Source organism: Anolis sagrei, chromosome 11 (genome assembly GCF_037176765.1).
Source record: "Anolis sagrei isolate rAnoSag1 chromosome 11, rAnoSag1.mat, whole genome shotgun sequence".
Classification (NCBI taxonomy): domain Eukaryota; kingdom Metazoa; phylum Chordata; class Lepidosauria; order Squamata; family Dactyloidae; genus Anolis; species Anolis sagrei.
Window position 1 is genome coordinate 29400029 of NC_090031.1, and position 16389 is coordinate 29416417.

The window sequence follows — 16389 nt, forward strand, 5'->3', positions numbered from 1 at the left end:
TTAGCAACAGGGTGACGTCAAAGCGGACCAATCAGCGGGCGGATTCCACCCTCCCCCTCCTCCCTCACCCCTCCCTTTCGTCCGCTCGTATTCCATCTTGCTCCTTCCAGAGCTTTCCAGTCCTTGAGCCTTTCACGCTCCAGCCAATCAGAGCGCACATAGTTCCTTTCCCGACCAATCGTGAACCGAGCAGCTCCGTAAGTCCCGCCTCTTCTTTCTCTCTCGCTTTGGTCGAATGAAGCATTCGTTTCAAGTATCCTTCCGCGCTTTGTTTCAATATTCCCCTTTTTAAAAACACAACGAGTCATAAGGAACCGTCAACGATCCTTGTAATGTCTAAGGGGAAATAAACACTCCTGTGGAGATATAATAGCGCGTTTCAGCGTTTCGAATTGAGGGACTCTTTTGTTCCCTTCTGGCGGAAGGTTATCGGCGTGACGTAAAAAGGGGCGTGGCTTAGACTATAAATACGCGGGCGCCGTTGGCGGGTGACATTAGACGGGCGGGCTTCGGAGGTGCATTGACTCATTTGTGTGAGGAACGAGAACACGATCGAGTTCGGCCTACAATTTTTGGAGGGGGAGACGCTTCAAGGAGTGGTAAGGAATCCGAATGAGGGAAGGGGAGGATTTGACTCAAATTGACTATGCAAATTTATGCAAATTTCGATATTGGAGTAAGGCCTCCATGGCGACGGCGGGCGCTTATTGTGCTGTTCGCCCTCAAGGAAAAGCGTCATGGCGGCCCATTATGGCGGCGGAGAGGCCTTTGGTGACGAGGCCGGCCTGGCCTTGCCTTTCCCGCGGGGATGGGGCGGCCTTGGCACGGAGCGGGGCGAGCGGGACGGTGAGGCCGCCACAGCTTAGGCCTTGGCCCGCCTCTCGAAGTAATCATGGCCGCCGGGAAGGAGGAGGCTCTGGACGTCGCTTGAGGCGCCAGAGAAGGACAAGATGGCGGCCAGGGGGGAGGGGGAGGAGGGAAGGGGCGGGGCTTCACGTGTGACGTCACAGGCCTACCCATTCGAGGCTTTCCAGGCAGCCCCCTAGCGGCCATTTCTAATAGACTCTCGGGGCATTTGATTGACAAGCCCTGGGCAAACTTAGGCCTTCCCTCTGGACTTCAACTCCCAGCATTCCTAACAGCTCCAGGCCCCTTCCCTTCCCCCCTCATTTACTTAAACTGAAGTCCAAAAACATCTGAAGGGCCCAAGTTTACCCGTAAGTGGCTGAGGGGGGAAAAGGAAGAGGCCTGAGGCTGTTAAGAATGCTGGGAGTTGAAATCCAAAACACCTAGAGGACCCAAGTTTGCCCATGCCTGCCCTAAACAGGCCCTCAAATTCCTTCACTTAGTAAATGAAGGAATTTGAGGGCCTGTTTAGGGCAGGCACGATTTTGGACTTCAACTCCCAGCATTCCTAACAGCCTTAGTTAAACTGAAGTCCAAAAACATCTGAAGGACCCAAGTTTGCTCGTAAGTGGCTGAGGGGGAAAAGGAAGAGGCCTGAGGCTGTTAGGAATGCTGGGAGTTGAAGTCGAAAATATGCCTGCCCTTGCTATAGAGCAGTGGTTCTCAACCTGTGGGCCCCCAGGTGTTTTTGGCTTTGAACTCCCAGAAATCCTAACAGCTGGTAAACTGGCTGGGATTTCTGGGAGTTGTAGGCCAAAAACACCTCGTGATCCAGGGTTGAGAACCACTGCTATAGAGGTTGATGCCACTGTAACTGCCATGGAGTTGAAGTCCAAAACACTAGAGGACCCAAGTTTGCCCGTGCCTGCCCTAAACAGGTCCTCAAATTCCTTCACTTACTATAGAGCAGGTTCTTAGCCTGTGGGTCCCCAGGTGTTTTTGGCCTTCAACTCCCAGAAATCCTAACAGCTGGTAAACTGGCTGGGATTTCTTGGCCAAAACACCTGGGGACCCACAGGTTGAGAACCAATCAACAATGTACATCGTAATAATAATAATATAGTCCAATGCTCAGAATACTGTGTATTTAGATGTAATCATAATACAGTCCAATGCTCGGAATATTGTCTACTTAGTTATATCATAATAATAACGATATAGTTCAATGCTCAGTACATTGTCTACTTAGTTATATTATAATTATATAGTCCAATGCTCAGAATATTTTCTACTTAGTTATATAATAATACAATGCTCCATGCAGTCATGCTGGCCACATGACCTTGGAGGTGTCTACGGACAATGCTGGCTCTTCGGGTTAGAAACAGTGATGAGCACCAACCCTCATAGTCGGATAGGACTGGATTTAATGTCGGGAAAACCAATCAACAACAACCTATATAGTAATAATATAGTTCAATGCTCAGATTATTGTCTACTTAGTTATACAAATTCCTTCACTTACTGTAGTCTCTCTCCCCCCAAATGGTGTGTGTGTGTATATATATATATATCCCTCCAACCTTATTTAAGCTCCTGCACTTTAGTTTGGCCCTCATTCCTGTAACCTCGACACTAATGGCATTGCACTTTCCCTCTGCTCTACTTAGGAACCATTGCACTGACTTTGAGCCCACCCACTTCCAAACCCAGCATTGATTTTTGTTCAGCCATGATATTGCTTTTATGATATTGCTCTGTGATTGTGATATGTTTTTATTTGATTGCTGTTTGTTGATTTTATTTTAATGTGCCTGTTTTAATCTATAATTTTTGTCCCTTTGTAAGGTGCCCCGAGTCCCCTTGGGGAGATAGAGACAGGGTATAAAAATAATGTTATTATTTCTATATTCTATACAGATTTTAACAGCTTAACTGTTTGTTGTGTTGTTTATGAGGCCTCACTTGAGTTGTATGTTACATCTTTTAGCCAAGGTTGTTCAACTGTTTTTTTTCTCAAATGTTTGCTTGAATTGTTTTGATTTGTTAATAGGGGGCGTAGCATTAAATGTTTGCCATCTTTTGTTTTTTGCTGCCCTGAGTATTTGGGGGGAGAGGGCAGATTAAAAATAAAGATTATTATTTATTACGAAACTTCCATATCGCCTTTCTCGGTTTATGACAACAGCCTAGTCAAGTTGACTTTATTTCTGTTTATATTGAAACATTTATATTCCGCCCTTCTCACCCTGCAGGTGACTCTGTGTAGAGCACAACATATATATAGCAAATATTCAATGCTAGGACATAAAACTATTTTTATACCCTGCCTGAGGAGGACTTGGGATGGCTTACATGGGGACCAAGCCTGGGCAACACAGTTAAAATGTAACACATTAAAATACAAAACAATATAACAAAATAAAACAACATTAAGTAATGTATAAAAGGCATTGGAACCAACAATCAGTAAACAATTCTATTTATCATTAGAGAAGGTACCATTTCTAAACAGTTTTAAGTGTTGCCTGTCTCTGAGCCGAGTGGAGAGGAGTGTTTTGCTACTTGATCTTGGGAGTCTATCTGGCTTGTATGGAAAGTGTCTCAAGTATCCAGGTTAAAACCAGCACCTTAAATTGGGTCCAGAAACTAATTGGGAGCCAGTGGAGTTTCCTCAGCGGGCGGGTGGTGCCATGGCATCCAGTACTGTAATTTTAATGACTGCCTATACTATATGTGCTCTGTGTAGGATGCCATGTTATTAAAAGAAAAGAGATCTAGTTACTAAATATGGTAATCTCCTTTGTGCTTGTACATTTCCTATCTGGATGATAAGGCTGGGGCATAATGGAGGTTGTAGTTCAGCTTTCAGGGCTTTCCCCATTGTAGAATGAATACAGCCTTGTAATGGGATGCTGGTATTTGTAGTTTTTAAAGTTTTTTTTTGTTTTTTGTTTTGTTTTGCTTTCTTTGTCCAAGAATATGTGTGCCTTGCAAGTCTACATGTCCCAGGGTTTGTTTTTTTTTAAAGCATTGACACATGGCAATTACTGTGGCATCAACCTGACTTAGACTATCCCAAATTACTGCCTGGTTTGTAGGGTCAGTTTTGAATTCCTGCTGGGCCATGCAAAGTCAAATCCCTGATTTACATTGTATCACATATATTCTGCTTTCTCTTTTGAGAGCCCGGAGTAGGATAGTGAGTCATTGCAGTGGAATATCTTTTTTTTTAAGTACTGCAAATAAATGGGAATGATGTGGCACTTTGTGGAGGATGAATTGAATCAGATTGCTTTCCTACTCATTGCCAGAAGTCTGCCTGTGACTCACTGGCAGCTGACAGAGCATGAGATGGCGGCTTTGCCTACTTAAACCCTTGAATTGTCTATCACAGGACATTGGGTGGGGTACAAGCTTCATTATGAAAGAAACATTTAAATTGCAAATTGGTTTGCAACTGTAGCAGAGCTTGATAGTTTTTATGCTGTTTAAACTGTTTTGAGTGCCACTCCAGTGTCTTCAGGCTTCTGAGTAGCCATGACTCAAAATGCTTTAAATTATAGTGCTTTGAAAAACAGGACATGTTGCTCATGTAATGATAGTAATTACAATAATTCAAAACAAGCTGGGTTTTAAAAACTATTTTTGCATGCATTGCTCTAGGAAGAACATAAGCAGTTAAATCTGATCAGAATATCCCCCACCCCTCTTCTGTTTCAGTTAAAATGCAGATCTTTGTGAAGACCTTGACTGGCAAGACCATCACCTTGGAGGTGGAGCCAAGTGACACTATTGAGAATGTCAAGGCTAAGATCCAAGACAAAGAGGGCATTCCACCTGATCAGCAGAGGCTGATCTTTGCCGGCAAACAGCTGGAAGATGGACGCACCCTTTCAGATTACAACATCCAGAAAGAATCCACTCTCCATCTTGTGTTGCGTTTGAGGGGAGGCATGCAGATCTTTGTGAAGACCCTGACGGGCAAGACCATCACACTGGAGGTTGAACCCAGTGACACCATTGAGAACGTGAAAGCCAAGATCCAGGACAAAGAAGGCATCCCCCCAGATCAACAGAGGTTGATCTTTGCTGGCAAACAGCTTGAAGATGGCCGCACTCTCTCAGATTACAACATCCAGAAAGAATCCACCCTCCATCTTGTGCTGCGTTTGAGAGGAGGCATGCAGATCTTTGTGAAAACCTTGACTGGCAAGACCATCACTCTAGAAGTAGAGCCCAGTGACACCATTGAGAATGTCAAGGCCAAGATCCAAGACAAAGAAGGCATCCCCCCAGACCAACAGAGGTTGATCTTTGCTGGCAAACAGCTTGAAGATGGACGTACTCTCTCAGATTACAACATCCAGAAAGAATCTACTCTCCACCTCGTACTGCGTCTCAGGGGAGGCATGCAGATCTTTGTGAAGACCTTGACTGGCAAGACCATTACTCTAGAGGTTGAACCAAGTGACACCATTGAGAATGTGAAAGCCAAGATCCAGGACAAAGAAGGCATCCCTCCAGACCAGCAGAGGTTGATCTTTGCTGGCAAACAGCTTGAAGATGGTCGCACTTTGTCAGATTACAATATCCAGAAAGAGTCCACCCTCCACCTTGTGCTGCGGCTCCGGGGAGGCATGCAGATCTTTGTGAAGACCCTGACTGGCAAGACCATCACTCTAGAGGTTGAACCAAGCGATACCATTGAGAATGTCAAGGCAAAGATCCAGGACAAAGAAGGCATTCCCCCAGACCAGCAGAGGTTGATCTTTGCCGGCAAGCAGCTTGAAGATGGCCGCACCCTTTCCGACTACAACATCCAGAAAGAATCCACCCTCCATCTTGTTCTGCGACTTAGGGGAGGCATGCAGATCTTTGTGAAGACCTTGACTGGCAAAACCATCACTCTCGAAGTAGAGCCCAGTGACACTATTGAGAATGTCAAGGCTAAGATCCAGGACAAAGAAGGCATCCCCCCAGACCAACAGAGGCTCATCTTTGCCGGCAAACAGCTTGAAGATGGCCGCACTCTCTCAGATTACAACATCCAGAAAGAGTCAACACTCCATCTTGTGCTCCGACTCAGGGGAGGCATGCAGATCTTTGTGAAGACCTTGACTGGCAAGACCATCACCCTGGAGGTTGAACCAAGCGACACAATTGAGAACGTCAAGGCCAAAATCCAAGACAAAGAAGGCATCCCCCCAGACCAGCAGAGGTTGATCTTTGCTGGCAAACAGCTTGAAGATGGCCGCACTCTCTCAGATTACAACATCCAGAAGGAATCAACTCTCCATCTTGTGCTGCGTTTGAGGGGAGGCATGCAGATCTTTGTGAAAACCTTGACTGGAAAGACCATTACTCTTGAAGTTGAACCAAGCGACACCATTGAGAACGTCAAGGCTAAGATCCAGGACAAAGAAGGCATCCCCCCAGACCAGCAGAGGCTCATCTTTGCTGGGAAGCAACTTGAAGATGGACGCACTCTCTCAGATTACAACATCCAGAAAGAATCCACCCTCCACCTTGTGCTGCGACTTAGGGGAGGCATGCAGATTTTCGTGAAGACCTTGACTGGAAAGACCATCACTCTCGAAGTAGAGCCCAGTGACACCATTGAGAACGTCAAGGCCAAGATCCAAGACAAAGAAGGCATCCCCCCAGACCAACAGAGGCTCATCTTTGCCGGCAAACAGCTTGAAGATGGCCGCACCCTTTCAGATTACAACATCCAGAAAGAGTCCACCCTCCATCTTGTGCTGCGACTTAGGGGAGGTATGCAGATTTTCGTGAAGACCTTGACTGGCAAAACCATCACACTCGAGGTTGAACCAAGCGACACCATTGAGAACGTCAAGGCCAAAATCCAAGACAAAGAAGGCATCCCCCCAGACCAACAGAGGCTCATCTTTGCCGGCAAACAGCTTGAAGATGGCCGCACTCTCTCCGATTACAACATCCAGAAGGAATCCACCCTCCACCTTGTCCTGCGTTTGAGGGGAGGCATGCAGATTTTCGTGAAGACCCTGACTGGCAAGACCATTACCCTCGAGGTGGAACCCAGTGACACCATTGAGAACGTCAAGGCCAAGATCCAGGACAAAGAAGGCATCCCCCCAGACCAGCAGAGGCTCATTTTTGCTGGGAAGCAACTTGAAGACGGCCGCACGCTCTCCGACTACAACATCCAGAAGGAGTCCACCCTCCACCTTGTGCTGCGCCTGAGAGGCGGCTGTTAGATTCACGAACACCTTTGCAAGTTGCCAATAGCATTTGTTTGCACTGTAGCAGTTTCATGTCTTAATATTGTAAGGTGAATGCAGGTTCCCGGAGCCTCTAGACTTGTTTGTGTAAATGCTAATAAAGTTTTCCGTTGCACATTGCTCCCTGGTCTGTGTCAGGCTTGAACCCAACAACTTGTAAATCATGCCACCAGGAGGGGTTATAGGAGCTGACTGGTTTAGAGAAGGTCCAAATGGCAGAGCAAGCACAGGGAAAACAAAAAGGAACGAGCCTAATTCTCCAGTAAGGTCCAGAGGTAGATTTTGTGGGGTTGGTTGTTTAATTATTTACAATATTGATATTCCGCCCTTCTCACCCTGCAGGGGACTCGGGGCGGATTACAATGTACATATACATGGCAAACATTCATTGCCATAGACGCACAACATATATAGACAGACACTCAGAGGTTATTAACTTTCCAGCTTCTGGCCGCCAGGGGTGCTGTTGCTTTCTCATTCTTTGCATACTTCCTGGAGATTTTTTATGACCTTGTAAATCAGTTAATTTACGATTTGGCTTGGCCTTTTCTAAAACATCAAACTTAAGAGGACCCTGTATTAATATGGGCAAACGGGCTTGGGAGCCAGATGCAGTCCCTTGAGCTCTTTTCTCAAGCCCTCCTTTCTCCCACCATTCTTTATCTTCCTCTTTCTTCCTCCAGTCTTCCTTTCTTTCCCTCCACTTTTTGTCTTCCCTCTTTTCTTCCTTTTCCTCTGTTTTTTTTTTCTTTCCCCCCTCTTCCTCTACCTTTTTTCTTCCTTTCCTCTTTCTCTCTTCCCTTTTGTCATTCCTCCTTTCTCCCTTCCCTTTTGTTTTTCCTTCTCTCTTTCTCCATTCCCTTCTCTTTTTCCTCCCTCCTCTTTTTTCTCCTTCGCTCCATCTTTCTCCGTACTCTCTTTCCTTCCTCCTGGGGGATATTTATCTGGGAGAAGAGAGAGTAGAGAGGGAAACACAAAGAGAAGAGGGAGGAAAGGGCAAGGAGAGGACCTGGGGGGCCCCAAGTTAGAAACTGTGCCCATGGATTGATTATGCCATGCACTTGGCTTTAAATAAGCAATATGTGGAAAGTTGAAACACTTGAATAGCACACATACAGTTTTAGAGTGGCATTTAAATAGGGAGCAAACCTGATTGAAGGTGGCACTAAGAAAGATGTTGCATATGAATATCACGTGTTGGAATTGCTTATTAAAAGTACAGAGGAAGTAACGGGACATGAGTGATAGCAAAATAATGGCAGCTACAAAATCCAAAGTTGCATCTACATTAAAAATGTGTCTGTATGGGTGTGCTGTATGCCTGCATGTTGCCCCATTTAGTAATGCATGTGGTCATTGAGGCCATCTAGGTATAGAAAATGGCTCAGAGCTATCATTCTAAAAGATACTTTGCTCCCAAACCAATTTTTCTGTGCAGTTAATGGTTCTAAAGTAGTGGTTCATAACCAGAGGGCCGCGAGCCTACTTACTATTTAGGATCCTTTTTTGCCTCCTGCCTCTCTGTCACTGACCATGGCATATTATCTGTATCCGAAACTAGAGGTGATGTGGTCTATCCAATGTAATTTTCTGAATTGGCACCCCAAACTGACCCTGAAGTTGACCAAAAACCGATCCGTAACCCCTTGGTACTAATGTTGGATAGTGGCCCCTGGTCAAGTAGTCCTCTTCAGATGTCCCTGACCAAGAAGTCCTGGTCAAAGACATCCCTAGTCAAGTACAGGTCAAAAGACGTCCCTGGTCAAGTAGTCTGGTCTAAGACGTCCCTGGTCAAAGTGGTCCCTTGTCAGAGGCCCTGGTTGAAGAGGTCCCTTGTCAAAAGGTCTTAGTCAAAGTGTTCCTTGGTAAAAGATGTCCCTGGTCAAGTAGTCCAGGTCAAAAGACATCCCTAGTCAAGTACAGGTCAAAAGACGTCCCTGGTCAAGTAGTCTGGTGTAAGACGTCCCTGGTCCCTTGTCAGAGGTCCTGGTTGAAGAGGTCCCTGACCAAGAAGTCCTGGTCGAAGAGGTCCCTGGTCGAAGTGGTCCCTTGTCAGAGGTCCTGGTCAAAGAGGTCCCTGACCAAGAAGTCCTGGTCAAGGACGTCCCTAGTCAAAGTGTTCTTTGGTCAAAGATGCCCCTGGTCAAGCAGTCCAGGTCAAAAGACATCCCTGGTCAAGATGTCCCTTGTCAAGAAGTCCTGATCAAGAGGTCCTTGGTCAAAGACATCCCTGGTCAAAGTGGTCACTGGTCAAGAGATCCTTAGTCAAAGACGTCCCTGGTCAAGAGGTTCTTGGTCAAAGTGGTCCCTGATCAAAAAAAGGTTGGGAACCACCATTCTAAAGGATGGCTTCAAAGCTTCCAGTGACTCAAAGCCTCTTGAGTTGGCTTTGCTTGAATAAGCGGGCCTCTGCTTGCTCTGTAACACAAAGGAGCCCCTTTCCGTTTTATAATAACAAATGTGACCTGCATATTTCCCGGGGCTATAAATACAAGGCTTGCCTGTTTAAGCAGCTTTGTGGCAGAGAGTCCAGTGGTGACGAAGATGCTTTAGGGGTGGCTTAACATTCCTTTGCGCTCCGGGCCGGAATAATGCGCTTGGGTTTCTTAGCAAAGCCTGCTTTCTCAGCCGCCGCTTTGTTTTGCACCAGGTTTAGAAAGAAGCTGGTAGAGCCTGACACAAAGGTGTCCCAAGCCTCAGATAGCAGCATAGCACCTTACATAAAACCCATTTGAGTTTTGCAAGCGTGCATGGTGGGAATCCATGGAGACAAAGGGCCGTGGGAAAGATGTATTCTCCATTGTGGTCCCTGTGAAAGGAACTTATGTGTGAACTTGGAGGAACACAGTTATAAGTAAGCAACCATTACTTCTGGAGGCTAATCCATGCTTAATCCATGATTAGTGGGATCTCCTGCTGTCCTGAGCACTTCACTGATCAGACAAGGGTTCACTTTGTGAGAGATGAGAGATGATGTTCCTCAAGCTGTTTCCTTCTCTCCTGGAGACTAAGACTTGATGGAGTCACGGGTTCAAATGACAGTGAAGGAGATTCCACTTGAACATTAGGAAGTCCTTCCTGATAACTCTGCCTCAGAGTCAAGTGGAGGTTTTGAAACAACCCAGATGGCCATCCGTTAGGGGGGATTAGAGTGTGCTTTTCCTGTAGGGTAGAAAAAGGTTGGACACCCTTTCAGATATTTATGCAAAACTCTCATGTCTCCTCTTGACCTTCTCTCCTGAGGCTAAACAAGCCCAGTTCTTCAAGACGCTCCTCAGAGGGATTATTCATGGTCTCCAGACCATTAATCCTTTTCTACACCCTCTTCCTCTGGACACCTTCCAGCTCAGTAGGTTGCCCTTGGGAACACCAGCGTTGTGTTTCCAAGTCCTAGTTTCCATGGCAGCAGAAAACAACAACAATAATATTTATATGTTGCTTTTCTCCCACAGTGGGGACCCAAAGCAGCTTCCAACATGATAAAAATACAATACAAAATCAAACAACCGTCATAGAATCCTAGAGTTGGAAGAGACCCATGGGACATCTAGTCCAACCCCATTCTGTCATGCAGGAAAAGCACAAAGTACCCCTGACAGATGGCCATCCAGCCTCTGTTCAAAAGTTTCCAAGGAACGAGCTTCCACCAGACTGAGTCAGAGAGTTCCACTGCTGAACAGCTCTCCTCATGGTTAGGAAGTTCTTCCTCGTGTTTAGATGGAATTTATTTTTCTGCCATTCAAAACAAACCATGGCTCTCATCAAGACTGAGAAAGGAGGCAATAGGGAGGAGAGACATGTTTGGTCCAGATCTCTCATTGGCTGGGTTCAGTGCTCTCTGGATAAGGGAGAATTACAATTCCCAGCTTCCCAGGGCAATCACCCCCTCAATCCTGCCAGTATTCGCAGTTGGCCGTGTTGGGTCTGTGTGCCAAGGTTGGTCCAGATCCATCAGCTGAGTTTAGTGCTTTCTGGATAAGGGTGAACTATAACTCCCAGAATCCCAAGGCAATCACCCCAAACCCCTGCCACTATTCATGGCTTAGTGCTCTCTGGATGCAGGTGAACTACAACTCCCAAAATCAAGGTCAATTCACACAAACCCCTGCAGCATGTTCAGTTGGTCATGGGGCTCCTCTGTGCAAAGTGTGGTCCTCCTCCATTGTCGGTGGGAGCCACAGTTACTTGAATGCAGGTGAACTACAACTCCCAAAATCAAGGTCAATTCACACAATCCCCTGCAGCAGGTCATGGGGCTCCTCCGTGCAAAGTGTGGTCCTCTTCCATTGTTGGTGGGAGTTGCAGTTATCTGAATGCAGGTGAACTACAGCTCCCAATATCAAGGTCAATTCACACAATCCCCTTCAGCATGTTCAGTTGATCATGGGGCTCCTCCATACAAAGTGTGGTCCTCTTCCATTGTCGGTGGAAGTTGCAGTTACCTGAATGCAGGTGAACTACAACTCCCAAAATCAAGGTCAAATCACACAAACCCCTTCAGGATATTCAGTTGGTCATGGGGTTCCTCCATACAAAGTGTGGTCCTTTTCCATTGTTGGTGGGAGTCAGAGTTACCTGAATGCAGGTGAACTACAACTCCCAAAATCAAGGTCATTTCCCACAAACCCTTGCAGTATGTTCAGTTAGTCATGGGGCTACTCTGTGCTAAGTGTGGCCCTCTTCCATTGTTGGTGGGAGTCAGAGTTACCTGAATGCAGGTGAACTACAACTCTCAAAATCAAGGTCAATTTCCAGAAACCCTTGCAGTATGTTCAGTTGGTCATGGGGTTGGGTCCTGGTTCATTGTCCATGCCAAGTTGGGTCCAGGGACACTGTTTCTCTCAATACAGGTGAACTACAACTCCTAAAATATAGGTAACTTTTCCCCAAACTTTTCCAATATGTTCTGTTGGCCATGGGGAGTCTGTGTGCCAAGTTTATTCCAGGTCCGTCATTCATGGGGGTCGCAGTAGTCTGTTGAAGTTGGAGCTGGACTGGATGAAGGTACTGCAAATCCCATCATCCATGGTCCACCCTCCCTCAAACCGTACCAGGATCTAAAGTGGGTCATGGGGCATCTGTGTGCCAAGTTTGGATCAGGTCCATCATATTTCGGGTTGTGTTTCCCCCATTACTTCGTCCGCTCTGGATTGCTCAGGTTGAACCCCAATCTCCTTTTGAGAGAAGACTGAGGCAAAGAAGGTGTTGAGTAGCGCTGCCTTTTCCCTATCTCCCTCATTTTAGCATTTCCACCATATGAAGCATCTTTGAGCAAAGGAGGCTGCGTGTTTTGCACCTCGTCCGTGTTCTCGGTTGCAAAGCTTCCCGCAAACTGTTTTGTCGCCCGTGATTGATAGTTTTATAAAAGCGATGACGCTGCTTAGCATTCTTCAGCCTGCTCACAAGGCCATTTCCCGGAACTTGGGCCTGCAAAGTGATTAAATGCTGCGATCTTGAGTCGGGAGCAATTGATTTGTCTGCTCGGTTTGCATCATGGATTTGGACCATCTTTCGTGAGACATTTGGACCTAATGATGCACAGTGACTGTGCATTTGGATCACAGATTCAATCACCTAAGCATTTAAAAATATTGAAAATGTTTCCCCAATACATTAAAAAGGCAAATCTTGGTTTTTTCCCCCATCTATATACATAATATTTGAGTCTGCAGAGAGAAAAGGCAGGCCATAAATAATAATAATAATAATAATAATAATAATAATAATAATAATAATATGAAAATAATATATTATTATAAACATAAACATAATAAACATAATAATAATAATAATAATAATAATAATAATGCAAAGACTCTGGCACAAACCAGTAAAGGTGGTCCCAGTGGTGATCAGCACACTGGGTGCAGTGCCTAAAGACCTTGGCCTGCACTTAAACAAAATAATAATAATAATAATAATAATAATAATGGGATATTATTATTTTAATAATATAATTAAAATAATATTATTGAAATAATATAATAATATAAACAATAATAAAATTAAAATATAATAATAATAATAATATAATGGAATATTATTATTTTAATAATATAATTAAAATAAAATAATTAAAAGGATATAATAATATAAACAATAATAATATTAAAATATAATAATAATAATAATAATATAATGGAATATTATTATTTTAATAATATAATTAAAATAAAATAATTAAAATGATATAATAATATAAACAATATAATAATAATAATTCTAGCACAAACCAGTAAAGGTGGTCCCAGTGGTGATCGGCACACTGGGTGCAGTGCCTAAAGACCTTGGCCTGCACTTAAACACAATAATAATAATAATAATAATAATAATAATAATGACTGGGATATTATTATTTTAATAATATCATTAAAATAATATAATAATACAAACAATAATAATATTAGTATAATAATATAAACATAATGATGATGATGATGATGATGATGACTGGCACAAACCAGTAAAGGTGGTACCAGTGGTGATTGGCACACTGGGTGCAGTGCCTCAAGACCTTGGCCTGGACTTAAACACAATCGGCGCTGACAAAATTACCATCTGCCAGCTGCAAAAGGCCACCTTACTGGAATCTATATGCATTATTCGCCAATACATCACACAGTCCTAGACACTTGGTAAGTGTCCGATGAGTGATCCAATTCAACAGCCAGCAGAGTGTCTGCTGTAGACTCATCTTGTTGTGTTTCTAATAATAATAATAATAATAATAATAATAATAATAATAATAATATAATCTATACACATAATAAAAGTGAAAATAGGTATGAGTGTGTGTGGCTGGTGTGTCCACTTACACAGACAAGCTCCTGCCTCCACAAACAGGAGACAACAAAGGCCCTCTTTCCAATGACATTGCCGGTTATGGTGAGCACCATGAACATACCCAAAAGCCCTCCCAATGTCCTCCACAAACATCATCCTGCCCACCACCCAAGATAAAGCTTTCCTACGGGGACAATGTCATCCTAGATTTTCTGTGTTTCCTCCACCACAGGCATCCCAGTGTTCCTTTCTCTCTCCATTGGTGTGGAATTTGCATAACTCCACCCACTGCCTCTCCCTTAACCCTTTCCTATTCTTTTCTAAGGCACACAGCAAGCAGAGGAATTGATCAGCAACTGAACGTACTAGAGAGGTTTGGGGGGAATAGTCAATGTTTACATGTAAGTATGTGGGTATGTTTGTATGTATGTATGTGGGGCAGCGGTGGCACAACAGATTAAACCCTTCTGCTGAACTGCTGACTTGAAGGTTGGCAGTTCAAATCCGCAGGATAAGGTGAGCTCCCTCTGTTACCTCAGCTCCTGCCAACCTAGCAGTTCGAAAACATGCAAATGTGAGTAGATAAATAGGTACTGCGTCAGCAGGAAAGGCATAAGATGCTCCAAGCCGTCATGCCAATCACACAACCAGGAGTTGACAACACAGGCTTGGAAATGGAGAACAGCACCTCCCCCAGAGCCAGAGAAACATAATAATATAAACATAAAATATTATATAATAATAGAAACAACAACAATAATAAAATAAAAATAATAGAAACATAATATAAAACAATAATATAAATAATAATATAATGTAATAATAATAAACATAATAATAATAATAATAATAATAATCTATATAAATTAGAATGTAATGTTCGTTTGTGGGATTAACAGAACTCAAAAACCACTGGGCGAATTGACACAAAATTTGGACACAAGACAACTCTCAGGTCAACGACTGACCAGCACTGATAAAAACACTGAAAAACACAGCAGAAGGGACTTAAAAAACTAAAAAAACCAACAACATTAAAACGCATGCGCAAAACCACATATATATACACAAACAGACATATATACACACATATATGCATATACACACACAAAACACATACACAGAAAGGACGAAGGAAGGGAGAGAAGGAGGGATGGAGAGAAAGAAAGGGTAGAGAAGGGTAGAGAAGGAAGGAGGGAGAGAAGAAGGGACAGAAGGAGGGAAGGAGAGAAAGCAGGAAAGAAAGAAAGGTAGAGAAGGAAGGGAGGAGAGAAGGAGGGAGAGATAGAGGGAAGGAGAGAAGGAGAGAAAAGAAGGGTAGAGAAGGAAGGAAGGAGAGAAGGAGGGAGAGAAGGAGGGAAGGAGATAAAGAAGGAAAGAAAGAAAGGTAGAGAAGGAAGGAGGGAGAGAAAGAGGACAAGAAAGAGGGTGAGAAGAAGGGAAAGAAGTAGGGAAGGAGAGAAGGAAGGAAAGAAAGAAGGGTAGAGAAGGAAGGAAGGAGAAAAGGAGGGAAAGAAGGAAGGAGATAAAGAAGGAAAGACAGAAGGGTAGAGAAGGAAGAAAGGAGAGAAGGAGGGAGAGAATGAAATAAAAAAGTGAAAGAGGGAAGGAAGGAGAGAAGGAACGAAAGAGAGAAAAAGGGAGGGAAGGAAGGAAGGAAAGAGACAAGACAGGATGGAACCAAAGAGCAAAGGAAGCGAGAGAAGAAACAGGCAGAGAAGGAAGAAAGAAGAAGGGAAAGAAAAAGAGGGAAGGAAGGAAGGAGAGAAAGAAAGAAGGAGAGAAAGAGGGAGGGAAGGTTGGCCACAGCAACGCGTGGCGGGTACAGCTAATAATAATAATAATAATAATAATAATAATAATAATAATAATAATACATCACACAGTCCTAGCCGCTTGGGAAGTAAGTGTTCGACTTGTGATTTTGTGATACGAAATCCAGCATATAGATCTCGTTTGCTGTGACATACTGTGCTTTTGTGTCAATAATAATAATAATAATAATAATAATAATAATAAATCACACAGTCCTAGATGCTTGGGAAGTGTTCGACTTGTAATTTTGTGATACAAGATCCAGCATATAGATCTCATTTGCTGTGCTTTTGTGTCAATAATAATAATAATAATAATAATATCCCACTTTGGCTTGAAATGCATTCACTACCGAAGGCCGTCTTGTACAGAAATTGTGCTGTTTCTAGGGAGACAAACAAACCAACACAACAAGACCTAGCCTCTTTCTTGTTTCCAAAAATCTCATGATTATTATTCTTATTTGATCACGAGGTTGGTTCGGCTCTTTTTCCTTTCTCATTTCCTTCCTCTTTTGATCTGTCGGAGACACGAAAACTCGTAAAAACAAACCACGGTTTGAATAACGGTCCTTGCTTTGCTTCCTTGATTCCGCCTGACTGTGGGTTGCCTCTTGTGATAGGCCCATGGGCTAAAAACACAGTCAGCAAAAGAATATTGAATATATATATATATATAT

The 16389-nt window shown here is 43.8% G+C and overlaps 1 protein-coding gene across 1 annotated transcript; it reads left to right on the forward strand.

The window, feature by feature from the left end:
- Positions 1 to 475: 475 nt before the first annotated feature.
- Positions 476 to 7232, forward strand: UBC (ubiquitin C). Its single transcript, XM_060756845.2, has 2 exons — positions 476 to 599; positions 4570 to 7232. Exon 2 carries the CDS (start codon positions 4575 to 4577, stop codon positions 7086 to 7088), a length of 2514 nt encoding a protein of 837 aa, XP_060612828.1. The 5' UTR covers positions 476 to 599; positions 4570 to 4574; the 3' UTR covers positions 7089 to 7232.
- The last annotated feature ends 9157 nt before the right edge of the window (positions 7233 to 16389 follow it).

What these genes read in the sequence shown, in the direction of transcription:
- UBC (XM_060756845.2), top strand. Translation starts at nt 4,575, where the DNA reads ATGCAGATCTTTGTGAAGACCTTGACTGGCAAGACCATCACCTTGGAG.